Source organism: Monodon monoceros, unplaced genomic scaffold (genome assembly GCF_005190385.1).
Source record: "Monodon monoceros isolate NGI ecotype Baffin Bay Population unplaced genomic scaffold, NGI_Narwhal_1 Super_Scaffold_11, whole genome shotgun sequence".
Classification (NCBI taxonomy): domain Eukaryota; kingdom Metazoa; phylum Chordata; class Mammalia; order Artiodactyla; family Monodontidae; genus Monodon; species Monodon monoceros.
The window spans coordinates 78,757,775-78,774,486 of record NW_021703767.1 but is presented as its reverse complement, the minus strand read 5'-3'; the positions used below and the strand labels follow the sequence as shown (position 1 = coordinate 78,774,486).

The following is a 16,712-nucleotide window of genomic DNA, read 5'->3' as shown; positions in this document are numbered from 1 at the left end:
AGGGAAATGCAAATCAAAACCACAGTGAGAGATATCACCTTATATACCTCTCAGAATGGCTATTATCAAAAAGACAAGAAATAATAAGTGTTGGCAAGGATGTGGAGAAAAGGGAACCCTAGAGGACTGTTGGTGAGAACGTATATTAGAACAGCCATTTATGGGAAAAACTATGGAGTTTCCTCAAAAAATTAAAAATAGAACTACCGTACAATCCAGTGATTCCACTTCTGGGTATTTATCCATAGAAAACAAAAACACTAATTCAAAAAGAAATATACACCCTAATTGAAGTATTATTTACAGTAGCCAAGATATGGAAGCAACCTATGTGCATCCACAGAGGAATGGATAAAAAAGAATGGAATATGATTCAGCCATAAAAAGAGTGAAAGCTTGCCATTTACAATGGCATGGATGGACCTAGAGGGTATTATGCTGAGTGAAATAAGTCAGAAAGAGAAAGACAAGTACCATCTGATTTTACCCTCCTCCCCTCTTACGACCATCAGTATATTTTTGGTGGTGAGAATGCTGTAGGGTATACAGATGTAAAAATATAAGGTTGTACACATGAAATTTACATAATTTTGTAAACTAGTGTTACCTCAGTAAATTTTTAATGAAATGACACACCATATATTGGGAGAAAATAAGTGCAATATATACGTATCTGACAAAGCACTTGTGTCCAAAATATAGAAAGAACTCTTACTACTCGAAGGCAAACAATTCAATTTAAAAATTGGCAAAATGTTTGAACACACTTATTGAAATAAAATATACAAAACCAATAAGCAAATTAAAAGTGTTCCAAACCTTTAGTCTTCAGAGAAGTACAAATTGTGAGGTACCTCTACAAATTGATTAGAATAACTGAGATTTAAAGGAATGACATTACAAAGTGTTAACTAGTAGACGGAGCAACTAGAACTCTCATACATTGCTGGTGAGGATGTAAAATGGTACAACCACTTTGGAAAACACTTCGGTAGTGTCTTAAAGAAATAAAACACATATTTATCATATGACCCAGCATTTTTCCTCCCATCTGTTGACCCAAGGGAAATGAAAACATTTTTCCATACAAAGACTTGTACATAAAAATTCATAAGAGCTTTATTTGCAATGGCCAAACACTGGAAACAACTCAAATGCCCATCAACAGGTCAAAGAACAAATTGTGCTATATATTTAGAATGGAATGCTACCCATCATTAATAAAAAAGTGAACTACCAATAAGTACAACGTGGGAAAACCTCACAAACTTTATGCTGAGCGAAATGAGCCAGACCTCTCCCCCTGCCAAAGAAAAGTATGTACTATATAACTCAATTTGTATGAAATCATAGAAGAGACAAATTTATAGTGACAGAGAACAGTCAGTGGATTTCTGAAGCTGGGGGAGAGGACTGACTCTAATGGGACACAAGGGAACTTTTCAGGGTAATCGAAATGTTTTAGGACTTGATTATGGTGATAGTTACAAGGGCCTATGAATTTCTTAAAATTTATCAAAATGCACACTTAAAATGAGTTCACTTATTACATGTAAATTATACCTCAATGAAGTTTATTTTAATAAATAAATAAAATGCATATTTCACCTTTTTTTTGAAATATGCACAAGACATATTTGAGTGAGGGCTGTCAGCTTTGTGTCTGTTGTGTCATTGTGCATAATGTCATAATGGGTCCCCGACAATTTCCAACCTGGTTGGAAATTGTCGGAGAGCAAGAATTTAAAAACACTTGTGAAATAATGTGAGTGCAGAATCCTTTACAATTTTTAAGCTTTTTTTCCTAATATTTTAAAGTTGCTTATCCATACCTTACTGAATAATTTTTTTTTTTTTTTCCCTAAGTGAAATGTCTCTCTGGAACTTTTCCAAAACATTGTATTTAGATGTTATTTTTAAAAATTAAAACATTTTCACTTTTTTGCTAACTTACATAATAGTTCATTAAATAGCTTAATTGCAATAACAAGTTCAAATGGTATGAGTAGGTTTAGGATCAAATCCAGCTGACTGTGGTAGCAGGTTGGAGCATGAGTCAGGCTGTGCTCATGGCGGTGTTCACTGGTTGTGCAAAAAGACACACGACCGAGTGGCCACTGGGATGGAAACTGAAGATTGCTAGTTTGTCACACAGTGCCTGACATATAGTATGTGCTCAATATGTGCGTAATTTGAATGTTTACCTTCTATATTATATATCATGAGTCTCAAGGATTTGATAGTAAGTGCTCAATGAGTGTTGAATTATTTTCAATCCTACATGGAATTACATGAGTTAAGCCTCTATTCATTTTAGAATTTAGGGCAATTCTATACTAAAAATTGCATTTGGGATGTGCGTTCCACAAGGGCGTATCTGCATTACTGCTTTATCAACTATGTTGGCCCATAGTAGGTACTCAGTAAACATTTTGTGAAAGCATAATTTTAATGAGTCTTCTGTCTTCTCAGGAGTCTTTTGAACAAGAACGGGTCTAAAACTGATCTCTAATACCTTCCTCAAACTTTTTAAGTTGGAGAGTTTCTCGCGCAAACTCCTTTAACTTAGGGAATCCCTGAAAACTTATTCTGAGGAAGCTGATGGTATAGAGATGAAACTGATGAAGGGGCTCTGGTCATCATCACTCCCCTCCAGTCTTCTTTCTTTTCTCAGGATCTGACATAGCTGAATCCTCAGAACCCTTAAGGTTCTTCGGAGCACACTTTAAAAATACCTAATTCTGGTTCACACTTTATGAAACAGGTATCTGAGGCCCATGGTGGTTAAATGACCTAGGGTCACATAGCTGTGTATGTATGGTAAAACCAACCCATAAGCCCGTGTCTTCTGACTTTTATGCTAATATTTTTAAACTGCCTTTCTGTTTCAATTTTGCTGTATCCCATGGAGAACATGTTAAACATTTATATTTATTTAAACATTTTTCTTTAATAGAGATCTTCCCTTTTCTTTAAGATACACCATCGCTTCCACTTGTACCACCTGGACCAAGCCAAATTATTCCTCGGTGTTTACACCTTTCAAATATTTATAGACCGTCATCGTGGCACTCCTTAGTCATCCTTCGGCCTCGTTATATGTACATATATAGCTCCTCTAATCTTTCTGTACAAGTCAGTGTCTCTAGTCTCTTCATCATTTGTACCATTCTTCTCTCTAGTGCCTCTAAGAGAACAGTTTGAGGATATTCCAGATGGGAAAAAGTAACCCCAACATGTTGTAACAAGGGGCAGAAAAACACTCTGAATAGATGAAAGGAACAATCTATAGGTTAATTAGTAGTATGGCCACAAATATGTGCACAGTTTTGTTTCAGAAATAAAGCAAGCTGTATTTGTTGTAACTATCTCTTCTTTGAACTTAGCAGAATGCTGATAATGCCAGGCTGTGTTTACAGTCCACATTTTTGCTAAAGACCTTCAACTTTGCACTCCCCTTGTGTGGTATCTCTTGCCCAAGACAGAACTACAGATAAAAGCACATAGGCACGAGCCGATGCGGCAACCCATTACTGAGCTTATCTGTTTTTGTGCAGTTTCTGTGGATTTACTTGGTTTCTGGGAGCTCCCTATAAGCCTTAGTAAGGAAGAGCCCTTTACTTATCTCACTAGATAGGAGGCACTTGGGTATTAGTCATCCTGTAGAAATTAAATGTTTACCAAATATGATAATCTAAAAATGGAAACTACATTAGCACAAGAGGAATCACCAGAAATACTCTGCTGACATAAATAGAACATGCCTATTGCCTGGTGTTCTTGTGTTTCTCTTTTTTTTCTTTTTTTTTTTGAGTTCATAACTTTTGTAGTTTTTCAACAAATTTGGGATCTTGAAAAGCTGTCCAAAGATTATTATTGAGCTTATTCTCCTTACACTCAGGCAGACTTAATCTAACTTCAGTTTGCATATTCATCTTATAAAATGTATCTTAGAATGAAAAATTGAAGACTGGGAAGGTGCTTAGAAAAACACTTGACAGCTGATTCAGTGTATTCATTTTATAACAGGAGATAGAAAGTATATGTCCAGCCCAGTTACATTAAGGAAATGTTCCATATTTTTCTCAAACTCTCGTATGGTCCAGAAAGTGTTCTTTCAATCCCAACCAGATCCTTCCTGTAGAACTTTCTGTGCCTTTCTTGTGCTGCTCTCCCGTGGTCTCACAAGGCCATAAGCTTCTACAGGGTAGAAATGTGATTTCTTGCTCTGTTCTTTTTATAAAACATTGCACTGCACCTCAGAAATGATGATAGCCAGTGGAATTTATTAGAATGGAATTTAAACTTTTCTACCTTTAAACTCAGTGATAGTGCTATTCCGGAGGTGGCAAAGAAGGGTGACTATTTATTTCCTCTCTCACTTAAAGCCAGGTTGCGAAGGGACTTATTCTCTGAATGAAAGAGGAGAGGGGAAAAGTAGGAACCTCCTCATGTTTTATTCAGATGTTAACAAAGAAGATTGAGAAGTGTGTTTCCTTAAAATTGACACCATTTTTATCCCAAACATTTTGGTAAGTGATAGCAGACAATTGTGCAAGCTTTTTGAGAGAGAGGAATTTTTCCAGGAGCATAGTCCCGGTGGGAAGTATTACCTAAAAGCAATCCGCTAATCGCTTTCAATCTTGCATATTTTCACATACTGTGTGCATACATACGTGTATTAATAACTGTTCCCAAGACGTCAGTTCAGCGCTCAGAGAGCTCAGTGTTGCTATGCAAGTGCCAGAGATGGAATCCATGCCGACTGCAGTTTAGCAACGAGGATTTTACAGACACGCAAGGGCGAAGATGGCCTGAGGTCTAAGACTTCACGCCTGGGTCTCCCTCTGAGTTCTGATGTAGCATCATGTGTCAAATATTCACGGCATCCATCTGCCCACTCCACTACGAAGATAAATGGCACTGCCAGCATTTCCAAAAAGCTTAGCTCCTCACAATGTCTCCACTCACATCCAGTACTGCATTCCATCTTGTAGCTTTTGCATAGGAATTCCTTAGAATGTGGTCTCTGGATGCAAGTCCCAGATACATAAATATTTTCTGCTCTATTGTGCATGTGATTTGTATTAATATTCATAACAAAATTTATTTTACAGTGATATGTTTTGAAGGAATTCCTTACATCTTCTTGTCACTTATAATTTAGCATATATATATTCCTCCCAGTAACACTTTGAGTCACCTAGTTACTTGCCCAAAGTCACAGATATGGCAGTTCTAGGACTAGAACCCAGTTCTTCTAACCACAAATCTGCCACTTATTTCACTCAAGTGGTTCTTAGTCTTTAAAAAAAAAATAAATGAATAACAAAATAAAACTGGAAACCTATCAAGTGAATATTGAATGTAACTCAAATGTACAAACCAAATTGATTCAGACCAGCTATGGTCAAACAGAAACCCGAACCTGGCCTTCTTTGGTCCCCAGGTACCTCTGCAGGACCCAGTACCCCACATCCTGCTGCCTTTTTTTCCATTTTCAGAGCATACAGATGTACAAATCCAAAGTATACCAGGTGTTTCAGACAGAAATGGAATGATTGTGCTGCTTCAGAGGGTAATGGCGTTAACCTTGTTCTGGAATCATGTAGGAGTCATCCTGTGGACTGCAGTCCCCACACAGTACTTTGATGTATTGATACAGTGAAACTTTACCTTATGCTCAGGCCACAGCGCCTGCTAGTGGAAAGAAACTAACAGCTGAGGCAGCACACTGGGAAATAGTTTTGTGCAGCTGAAAGCACACTGTACTGAGAGCCTGAAGGCCTGAATTCAGGTCTCACTTGCTGTTGGCTTTTGCTGTAGGATCTTAATCTAGGCACTGCCTCTGCCTGAGCCTTTGCTTTTTCATCTGTAAATGAGGTTGCACGGGATGGTTTCTAAGTTTTCACACGCTCTTACATTTTAGGACTTTAAAAACCCTCTAACAATGTGTTATGGGCATTTCAGCACTAAGTGGAAAATCCAAAACCCAAGTAAGACTAATTGGCTTCCCTGGGACGTGTCAGGTGAGACTATCACCCATCTCTGGGTCCAGCACCATGCAAGCAGGTAACGCGGTCCAGCTCAAAGATCAGTAGTCTTGGGGTCAGATGAACTGAGCTTGAATTCCAACTCTATTATCTACCTTTCAAGTCATGCACGTGAGTTATTCCTAGGCTAACTCAGTTGTTAAAAGAGGATAATTGTCTTATCTGGCTTTTAGTTTTTGTAAGGTTCAAATGAGAACATGGAAATGATGAAGTTTTATGTGAATTTGCAGGGTTACTCTCATTCTTCATATATCAGAAAGCTAAAAGAAGTAGTGTTAATTATAGCTTTCGTGTTGCTCTTTTTGGTAGCGTCGGGTAAGAAAGCACATTTACTATTACAAGGCAATATATAAGTATAAGGAGTGCTTGTTAATATTATAAGGAGAAGATTATGGCTATTGTTAGGCATTGAAATACAGTAGCTTCGGGAACACCCAACGTTAGGTTTGCTCTTAAATAACCAAAATACATTCGGAGATTTCCCATCAATAAAACTAAAAGTAACATGGCAAACAAAGTTTTTTTCAGCTTTGAGTGGGGGCTGAGGGAAATGCACATTCCCATGAGAGATACCCTAGAGCACATTTTAATCATAAGTCAAAAATAAACATTGCAGTAGCAGTTTTAACTGGACTAGTAAACACTGATTTTTCTTCCGTTAACAGATCAATCATGAAATAAATTTTAAATATAGAAGAATAGATTAAAAATTAAGAGTCGGGATATGAAAATGCCCGTGTGTAAAAATTAAAGTGAAAAGAAATCTTGCTTTAGCCAAAACAGATACTAATATTCCTGTTAGGAATGTTGTAAGGTTTATGCAAGCTTACATCTGCCAGGCCAGATGTTTTTAAGAATTTTGGAATTCTAAAGTCAAAAGCCAGGTTAAAGGACTAGTTAAGTGGGCTTTAAGGCCAGACCGACTGGTCCCCAATTCCAGCTTCAGTAGTTAACTCTGTGGCCTTGGGCAAGCTACCTAATCTCTCTAGGCTGCCATTTCTTATACTATAAAGAACATAATGAGAGGACTACGTCATCAGGTTGTTGGAAGAATTACTTGAGATAATATATTTAAATACTTAAAACAGTGCTTGGCACATAATAAGTGCTGAATAAATCTTGATTATCATCACTCTGGGGTCCACAGATTTTTTCAAGATTGGGATTGAATTTAGAGCACTGAATTCTATTAATACCATACTGGTAAATATAAATCTTACGTAACTGCCTCATAGATGCAGCTTCCTCTTACCCGCTCATGGACCACCATCTCTGGTCCTAGTCATAATGAGCTCTTCGTTTTGAAGTTTTCCTCTACCTCCTTAGTTGGAGGGGGAAATAAGCAGGGACTGTACTAGGCACTTTGTAGCTGTTCCCATCATTGAACTTGGTGACCAGGTAGTCAAGGCAGTCATCGTCATGACTTTTTTTTTTTTTTATTGAAGTATAGTCGATTTACAGTGTTGTGTTAATTTCTGCTGTACAGCAAAGTGATTCAGTTATACATATATATATATGTATATACATTTTTTATACTCTTTTCCATTATGGTTCATCATAGGATACTGAATACAGTTCTCTGTGCTGTACAGTAGGACCTTGTTGTTTATCCATTCCTGTTTACAGAGGCTGAGAAAAGGTTACCCCCGTGCACAGGACTTAGCACAGAATAGAGACTCAGTAAGTGCATTAGTGGAGGGGTTGAAAGAATAACTGGATAGATGACTCAACTACTTGTTTTGAAAACAAGGGACTTCAGGATCAGAGAATTTAGGAAACTTGTCCAGGTTCCCATAGCTAGTGAGTCACACGGGCAAGACTCGCAATCCTGTCTGATTGCCTTTATACCATGGACTATGTAATTTTGTTCAAAGGGCACCATGTATTGTATCCCAAACTGCAAAGCAGTATTGTTTTTTGTTTTGCTTTTGTTGTTGTCTGGTTTTGGGTTATGTTTTTACTGCTCCTCCTGAGACTGGAAGTTGTTGTCAGGAAGTAATTTTCCTGACCACTGTGCCTGTTATATTAGTTTAGTGAAGGTTAGGACCAGGGTACATGGTGACCAACTTGCTCCTTCTGCAGTTTCCTAGGATGTAGCTCCTTAGGGCCAGGTCTTTTGGTCCCAAACATCAGTGCTTTCTAAGAACACTCTAGGATGAGCTCCGCTTTGTGGAACGTATGAACGCGTGGTTCCCTTTAGAACAGTGGTCCCCAACCCCACTGCGCGTTAGCATCGTGATTGTAGGGCCCGCCCCCCAAACCAAATAAATCAGAATCTCTGCAAGCAGAGTGTGGCCATCAGTATTATTTTAAAAGCATTCCTAGTGGGAAGCCAGAGTTTGAGATTCAACAAAGGGTAAGGGTTAGGGTTCAACCAAAGGTCTCTGAAGGACCCTTAGCTGTACTGATTTCACCACGTGTAGCTGATTCTGACACTTCACTAAGCTCACCTGAGGCTTGGGGTGTTGGAGAAGTTGATGCTCTACTGGCTCCTCTTTCCCTGGGAGTGGGAACACACCCCACTCCTCAGCAATGCCGAAAACATCACAGTTATGATTGAATAATGAAGTGTATTCCTAGAAAACCACAAGCTGATTGAGAAGATGGGCTTTAGAAGTCTGACCTGGTTCCCATCCCAGCCTCACCTCATTTCTACCTTTGAGACCTTGGCCAAGAGACTTAACCCCTGGTTTCTTATCTATCAAATAAGAATAGATAAATGTTGATGGGACTAAACCAGAGAATGCTTGTAGAGAGCTTAAGGTAGTGTCTGACCCAATGGAAAAAATACAGTAATTTTCTTTTATGTTTTTGTTATGCTCCTTCACAATGCAGTGTATTTAGATCAGTGAAACATGCTTGCTTATGCAGTCCTATGTGGGACTTCCCCTCCCAATTTACCTCCTTACCTGAAGGTCCAACCTAAGCAAATATGTGTCTATAAATGAATCACCTCATGGTTAGACTTTGTAATGACTTCCTTTTACCAGGTCACTCGTTTCTCACTCCATTTCATCTGGTTTGTTGCCCAGGCCTCTGTCCACCCATTCCCGAACCATTCTCTCTGACAATTTTTGAGTCTGTTTGTTTTGTTTTGTTTTCTTGTTACTTAGCTTAATTTCTTATTTTGTACTAAAATGCTTCTTATTTTGTCTCCTTCTGAAAGCTCTACATGTCTGCCGTTGGTTCTAGTGCTATTGTAGTCATTGCTCCTTTTCCTGTTGTCTGCCTGTGCACATGTGTGCCTCAGAGAGAGAGAGACAGAATAGAGAAGAGAAAGAGACGAGAACAGCTATCTGCCCTCTGCTTCTCATTCCCATCCATGTGCCCGTTGAATCTGCAAGCCGTCTCTGCAAGGACCATCTAAGCAATAACAGTGAAGTAGTATAATACAATTATATACACACAAGCAGTGACAAAATTAGATGTGTCCTGCAGTCCAGCTTTTAATATATGTTAAGGATCCTAAGATTCACAGAGCTAAATAGCACTAACCATAGGAGACCAGATACTGGTACAGTATTTAAAGGCAGAGTCCAAGAAAATATATAAAACTTGATTTGATGTATAATGTATACTATGTGGTATCATTATCTTAAATGGCTATCGGTTGACATTCTTTGTGTGTTCTGTATTGTCTAAGGCCACATAGCAGTGCCATATGATAAATTTATTTACAGCACAAAAGAAGCCTGTTCTATAGGAATACTTGTAATTAATATATGTGAACTGCTTTCTCTGGCTTAATGCTGTCAAAGTATTTTATGGTAAAACTTAGCTGATTCTCTTCATGTATGTTATCAATGGATGGAAAGCCACTGAAAACTCTTCAAACTAAGACATAAAGAGACAGCATTAGGGAAATTACTCTTGTTGGTGAAAAGCAAGATATATTATGATGCCACAGAAATTTCTTTTTTTCAGCCAACTCATGGTTAACAGCCTGTCCCCTGTTTTGCGTGCAGATGAGGTCTGTCTGGACGATTCTTGTCAGCTGTTATTCTGACAAGCAGTGCAGAAATAGGCACCCCTTGGAACAGTGGCTTAACTTTCAATCACCCGGAGAGCTTTTAAAACTTCCAATCCTAAGACATCCCACCTCAGACCAATGAAATCAGAATCTCTGGAGCTGGGACGCAGAGATCAGTATTTTTTTTTTTTTTTTTAATTCCCCAGATGATTCCAACATATACAGGCAAGGTTGAGAATCACTGTCCTAGGACTTACGCAGCTTAAAAAACAGGTTATCTATTATGCCATGCATTAATACTACAGGGTTTCATAAAGTAAAAGCTTTGGTGATTAGAAAATGCCATCATCCTAGATTTCAGTGAATGTCATATGGACCTGTCACATAAAGAGTACAAACTTGTTCTATGATCTTTTTGTACTTTCAGTGGAAGATAAGTTCTGAATCAACTTAATGGAGCCTGTGCTTTAGGAAGATAACTCCAGTGGACACATGTAGGGTAAATTGGAGCAAGCTTTGTTTCTAGGAATAATTTGGTATCAGTTCACTAATCTGATATAACTTTATTGGTTCAGCTTTTGGAGCAGGACTTTGTTCAGAATATATTTGAAAAGGTGCTTAGTGAGAAAGCTGTTAGATCATACAATTGGCATATAGAGTTTCAGTTCATTATAATATTTAAAGATAGACTATTAATTTTGCTTATGCCAAAAATTTCTGTTACAAGGCAAGTGGCAAGGAGGAGATGGAGACATATGTGACCTGGCTTTATGTCTGCATAAATGTATTAGTTTGCTTTTGATGTTGAATGATGTACAAGTTTGAGAGTATGTCACCCGCCCCCCCCATCACCATGCCACCGACTCTCAAAATGACTGGACATTTTTGGTCTCACTTCAGAAACAAGCAGTATCTGCAGAAGAGGGTCTATGGCCTATCGTATTAATGGTGTACTGGTCACAAGAACTTCATTTTTAAATGAAATTTTATTTTCATATTATAAAGAAAATAAATTCACATTACAGAAAGAGAAAGCTGGCACCAGTGAATATGAAAACCCACGTCCCACTACTCCACCTGTCTTGCTTAACTTGTAGATTTGACTGTAACGTCGCCCTTCACCCATGCCATTCCTAAAATGGCTTGTTCAAAAGCTATCTAAACTTCTAGACTTAGCTCAAGTAGTAAGACCACCATAAAGCCTGTCCATTCGTAAGAGGGAGTAAGTCAGAGCTAGTGGAACAATCAGGAAGTCATTGCAGTGACCCATGAAAGATAATAAGCCCAATGTGGGCAGCAGACCTGTGATGGAAGAGAAGCATTTCAGAGACTTTGCAGAGGTTGTAATAGTTGTGGGAGTGGGGAAGGAGGGGGAGGGGTGAGAAGAATCCCTGACTGGCTCCACAATCGATACAATGCGTTATCGATGTATAACAAACGATAATACATGGACAAGACTTTTTTGGTTCTGGCAGCTCAATTCACTGACAGAGTTCCCCCCAGGCTGTCTAACTCTCTGCCCTTGGATTTTTCTTTTTCTTTTTTTTTTTTTTTTTTTTTTGCGGTACGCGGGCCTCTCACCGCTGGGGCTTCTCCCGTTGCGGAGCACAGGCTCCGGACGCGCAGGCTCAGCGGCCATGGCTCACGGGCCCAGCCGCTCAGCGGCATGTGGGATCTTCCCGGACCGGGGCACGAACCCGTGTCCCCTGCATCGGCAGGCGGACTCTCAACCACTACACCACCAGGGAAGCCCTGTCCTTGGATTTTTTAAGTTATGTGCTAAGCTCTGCCAGTGAGCTCCTCATACCATCCCTGGGTCTGAACTTGACCCTGAGCTTCCCACTGGCCCCTAATCAACAATGTTTCCTTCATACTCTGATGCCTCCAAGTCTGGTACCATTACCCTTGTTTTACTCATTTAAAAGCGCTGAGATACTTGTCTCCAAGATGGGCAGCAAGATTGCAGGATGCTTTTAATGATGTGTAGCATGAGCCCCTCTAGGGGCAAGGACGTATTATGCCCTAGTGACTTTCTTTCCATTGTGAATGCCTCCCTAAAAGGTATAGTTTGTACATTTTTGTTAATGTGAAAAGGTAACATTCGGGCATCTTTTCTGTCCTGCTGTAGACAGAAAGTGTAGAGAGAGCTATTTTTAATTTTTGTCCTTTGCTCTTTTCTGTGCTTGTGATTTTAAAGGTGCCAGACTGACTGCCCTCGAGCCTGGTGTCCCCGATTTCTCCCAAGAATAGGAAAAATACGGGAGGCAGCAAGCTGGTCATGTCTGGGTCCAGCATATTAGCCTGACCCACTCTGGAAGAATATTCTCCAAAATATAAAGGAAAAGATTGTTCCTTGTGAACACAGTCCATCTGCTTTCACAGCTGAGAGGACAAAACCTTGTTGTCCCACCACCAAGCCACTGCAGAGTTTCTGGATCCAGGAAACCCAGCCACTCATCCACTATGTGGAAAAACTAGAATGTTTTTTTCTCTTCCATCCCCACCTGTCAAAATTCCATCCTTTAAGGTTGGACTTAAATGCCTCTTTCTCCACAAAACCTTTCCTGAGCCCTCTCAAGTGTGATGTTCCTCCCACATCTCCAGAGCACTTTCTCAGATGACACCACATTTTGTCATGTGATTGTAGGATGTTATATAGTCTCATAATTGATGTGAAAGACACTGACGTCACCTAATTCGTTTCTGGGTATCATACAGATTACAGTACTGGGCAAAGAGTAAATACATGGGGAATGCCTGTTGAATACAATGAGAATTCCAAAGCTTAGCTTTTCATCCTGCCCTTTAGGGCTCTGCTCCAACCTTTCCCTTTAATCAGTGATTGAAATTTTCTCCTAGATCCTCATGGGTAGCTCTCAAACTCTCCATAAACCACGTAGGCTCAGCCTCCTGGATTCCAGATATTATGCATTGGGCAGCCATGGTCTGGAATCATAATTGCTACCTCTACCTGTCTCATCGACCACCATGACCAATAGTCAATCACATTTGGCCAGAACAAAGTTTTTCCAAAGTGTGGTCCACAGATCACTGGTAGTCCCTGATGGAGTATCAAGGAGTCCAGTTTGGTGTCTAGAAAAGGAAAGAGTAATAAATAATTATTTTGTTGACTTGCATTTAATGAATCTGAATTGTAAAACTACAGTATTCACAGGAATCCAATATGCTCTTAATGAACCATCACATTCTTAAAGATTGCATATGTACCACCAGACCTATGTTGATCGGTGTTGTTTATCCGATGTTCAGTAACATTGCCATTAAGCTCACAGTATTTTCATGTCATTAGTATGTTTTTTTTTCCTACTGCTGCGAAACCTACATTTTTTTATCATTACTATATTACCCTATTTCTTCAGTTTGCCAAAATAGATCAGTGATTTGAATGTGATTCCTTGAAAGTAGAAAAAATAGTAATAAAGATAATCCCATGAATACCACTTTAGATTAATATTACAAATGTAAACATTAGTGAAGACAATTCCAGTATAAATATTGGAAATGAATCTGTATACACTGGGATGAATGTGATTAGTTTGCACAAGCAGTTGAAAAAGAAAATTTGGAATGCTGTGATGATGTAATTTTTTAAATTATATTTTATGGATCGGTGATCCATTCGCCTATATTTTATGGATTGGTGATCCATTCGCCTGTAATTCCCAATATGTTCTTTGTAGTGAAATGTTGTCAGATAGTGACATGAAGCTCTCAGACTTTTAGCATCCTTTTCAAACATAGTATAGTGAACTTTCTAGTAAATCAATGTGTTTTTTTCTGAATAATCACAAAACAGTGCCATATGAAAATCCTAATTTTGATACTAAAGGCAATGAGAGTCTAAAATTTTAAAGCACGTTTCTAAGGTTGTACATCTTTTACTAAAAAACAGACACAAGTTCACTCTTGGATAGAAGTTTGTAAATCAAGCCACAAAGTTTATTACAAACATTTATTTTATAAAAGTTTATCAAATGTCAAGAATATGATGTCAAGACTTAATAAAAATATCAACTATGGTGGAAGTGGCTCAGTTTCCAAAAGTTTGACTCTTTTTTCAGCGCTTGATACTTCTCATGCTTTAGGGGGGAAATGTTCTATAGTTTGGGCTATATTTTAAAGATGTATTCAAATTCTGCAACAAAATGTAAAGAAGTACTTTCCAGGGCCAGTGCAAGAGAGGATTAGAAACACATTTGCCTCTTTTCTCCCAAGTTGAAACATTTAAACCTCCTCCTTTCTAGGTGTGAAACAGTCGTCAATCCAATGTGATGGAGGGCTGAAGGCAGCCTTTAGTGAGAAATCTCTCCATAGTGTCAGCTCTGTCTTCAATCCTGATACACAGAACTAGGCAGAAGCAAGACAGCAGAATGGTTAGGACAGTCGACACTGAAGCTAGACTGCTTGGGCTAGAAGGTGGTCAACCACTTATGTAACCCAGTTTCCTCATCTGTAAAATAGGGATACTAATAGTACTTGTCACACAGGTTGTTGTGAATATGAAATGAGTTAATATACATAAAGCACATAGAAAATGCCTGACCCATAGGAAGCACTAGTTTTGCTAAAGCTTATCTGTAAAAGCCTGCCGATTCTTGCTGACGTTCCCAGTGACTTGTAATTACTTGTTAAAACCTCTTACCTACGTAGAAATAAAGAGTAAGAAGGGAAGCTGAATGCGGCTCTGACCTCTGGCTCAAGAGTCCCATGGTGAAGCCAGCTATGGATACAGACTGCAGCCAGCACAATGCCTCTCAATGACATAATTTTTTTTTTTGTAAATTACATGTTAATATTCAAATTTTAATGCAGTTTTTTTTTAACCTAAACACAGTGTCCATATGTGATCAGAAGCCCCACAAATCAATTTAATCATGCTGAAAATTTGCAGAACACTGGGCTGGACAGGGACAACCCAGGTCATGAGGGACTCAAAATCCTACAGTCTGTGGAACTGTTGCATGAGTAAGGGATATTCAAACTATAAACAGACTTGGAGGCAATGCTGAGCTGTAATATCTTAAAGGGCGTCAGGTGTAAGAGATGAGACTTATTTCTTGAGGCCCTAAAGGACAGAACTGGGCCTATTGGGTAACAGAATGAGGAAGCATTCCGGCTCAATACGAGAACACTTTCTAGCAGTCAGCGCTGTCTGGAAATAAAAGGGACTACTTTTTTATCTGCCTGTCACTGAGGGCTGGATGCAGAGGTTTTGCAAGCCAGGCTTTTGTGGAAGGAGTTGAAGTTTGAGTTTGGACCCAGTTCCCTCACAGTCTAGCTGGACACATAGTCTGTGCAAGGAGAAAGACTTTTCTAGATTATGCCTTCCACTCCTACCATCCTGACTCATGTTCCTCTTAATTTGTGTGTGAGATTAGAGGCACAGCACTGGCCTCAACATCAGGAGACCTGAGTTCTACTCAGTCGCTCTCCGTGGGACCTTGGCTGTGAGGGTCAACTTCTCAACTGATTTGTAAAATCCCCGTCATGCTGGCCTCATGGGGGCTGTAGCGGTCATCCTGCCTCTCATATGATGGTGATGGCGGCGGTGGTGATCCCACCTGCTGTTGACATTACAAATGTGCTGTCCCCACCATGCATTGTCTTCTTTAGAAGGACTGAAGGTGTTCTGAACAGTCAACCCCTTTTTTCTTTCAGGCCGCTGTGCTCGCTGTGGGGAAAATGTAGTAGGAGAAGGTACAGGATGCACTGCCATGGATCAGGTCTTCCACGTGGATTGTTTTACCTGCATCGTCTGTAACAACAAGCTCCGAGGGCAGCCCTTCTATGCGGTGGAGAAGAAAGCCTACTGTGAGCCCTGCTACATCGTAAGTTCAGATTTGGTCCTCAGGTACTTTACAAAGATGACTTAGTTGGCAAAATGCCAGTCACTCTAGCTCAAACGTAGCCATCAGATCTTTGCTTCTCATCAGATTTCAAAATATGCATGTGTGTAAATTGGTATATCTTAATTTTTATCCATATGCCCCCTGTTCATATGAGGTCAAAGGGTGCATTAGATGGGGCTACCATTCAATTAGTGGCCTGCCAGAAAGATCATCACCCTGTGGCTTACAAGCATATATGTACAAGCTAGCACGTTGCCCCTTAAAGCATCAGAAGGTTTCCCAAGTAGCAGAGTCACACCACTTCTTATTAGATCTCACTCCGTATTTGATGTCGTATTTGTAGAGGAACGTTGCAGGGCCTTGGGACTTGTGAGTGCTCTTTCAAACTCCTGGGTCCTTTGAATCACCTTTTTTCTACCCAGAATTTCTCTTACCTGTCATACTCAGCAGGTTTTCATGATGCAGTTAGAGAAACTATTGTAGAGTACCTTAAAGGGAAATAGTCATGCTGACTGAGCTAATAATTGTCTCCTTTTTTTAAATACACAACTATATTTTGATAACATAGCTGGGTGACTAAAAAATACTCAAAGTCACATTATCTTCGCTGTTTGTCAGGCTACTTAAATCTACACGTTAAGCTATCTTCTGATAGAGCAGTTTGGTAAATGAACATAAATTTTTTTAATCTAAAGTAAATTTCCTTGCTATCCTTCTACACGATTTTATCTCTCTGTTGAACACTTGTTAGTGGAAAAAGTAGTGCTTTTTTGCAAACCCACACAAGAGGCATGATTTGGCCCTCAGCACCCCTGGCAT

General features: G+C 39.4%; 1 protein-coding gene across 8 annotated transcripts in view; it reads left to right on the top strand.

The window, feature by feature from the left end:
- Positions 1 to 16,712, top strand: part of LPP (LIM domain containing preferred translocation partner in lipoma) — a 682,060-nt gene that overhangs the window by 559,145 nt on the left and 106,203 nt on the right. For all 8 annotated transcript variants that reach the window (XM_029215421.1, XM_029215422.1, XM_029215424.1 and 5 more), the window contains one exon: positions 15,703 to 15,872. In XM_029215421.1, the coding sequence (XP_029071254.1) occupies positions 15,703 to 15,872 (170 nt within the window). The remainder of the gene's footprint in view (positions 1 to 15,702; positions 15,873 to 16,712) is intronic.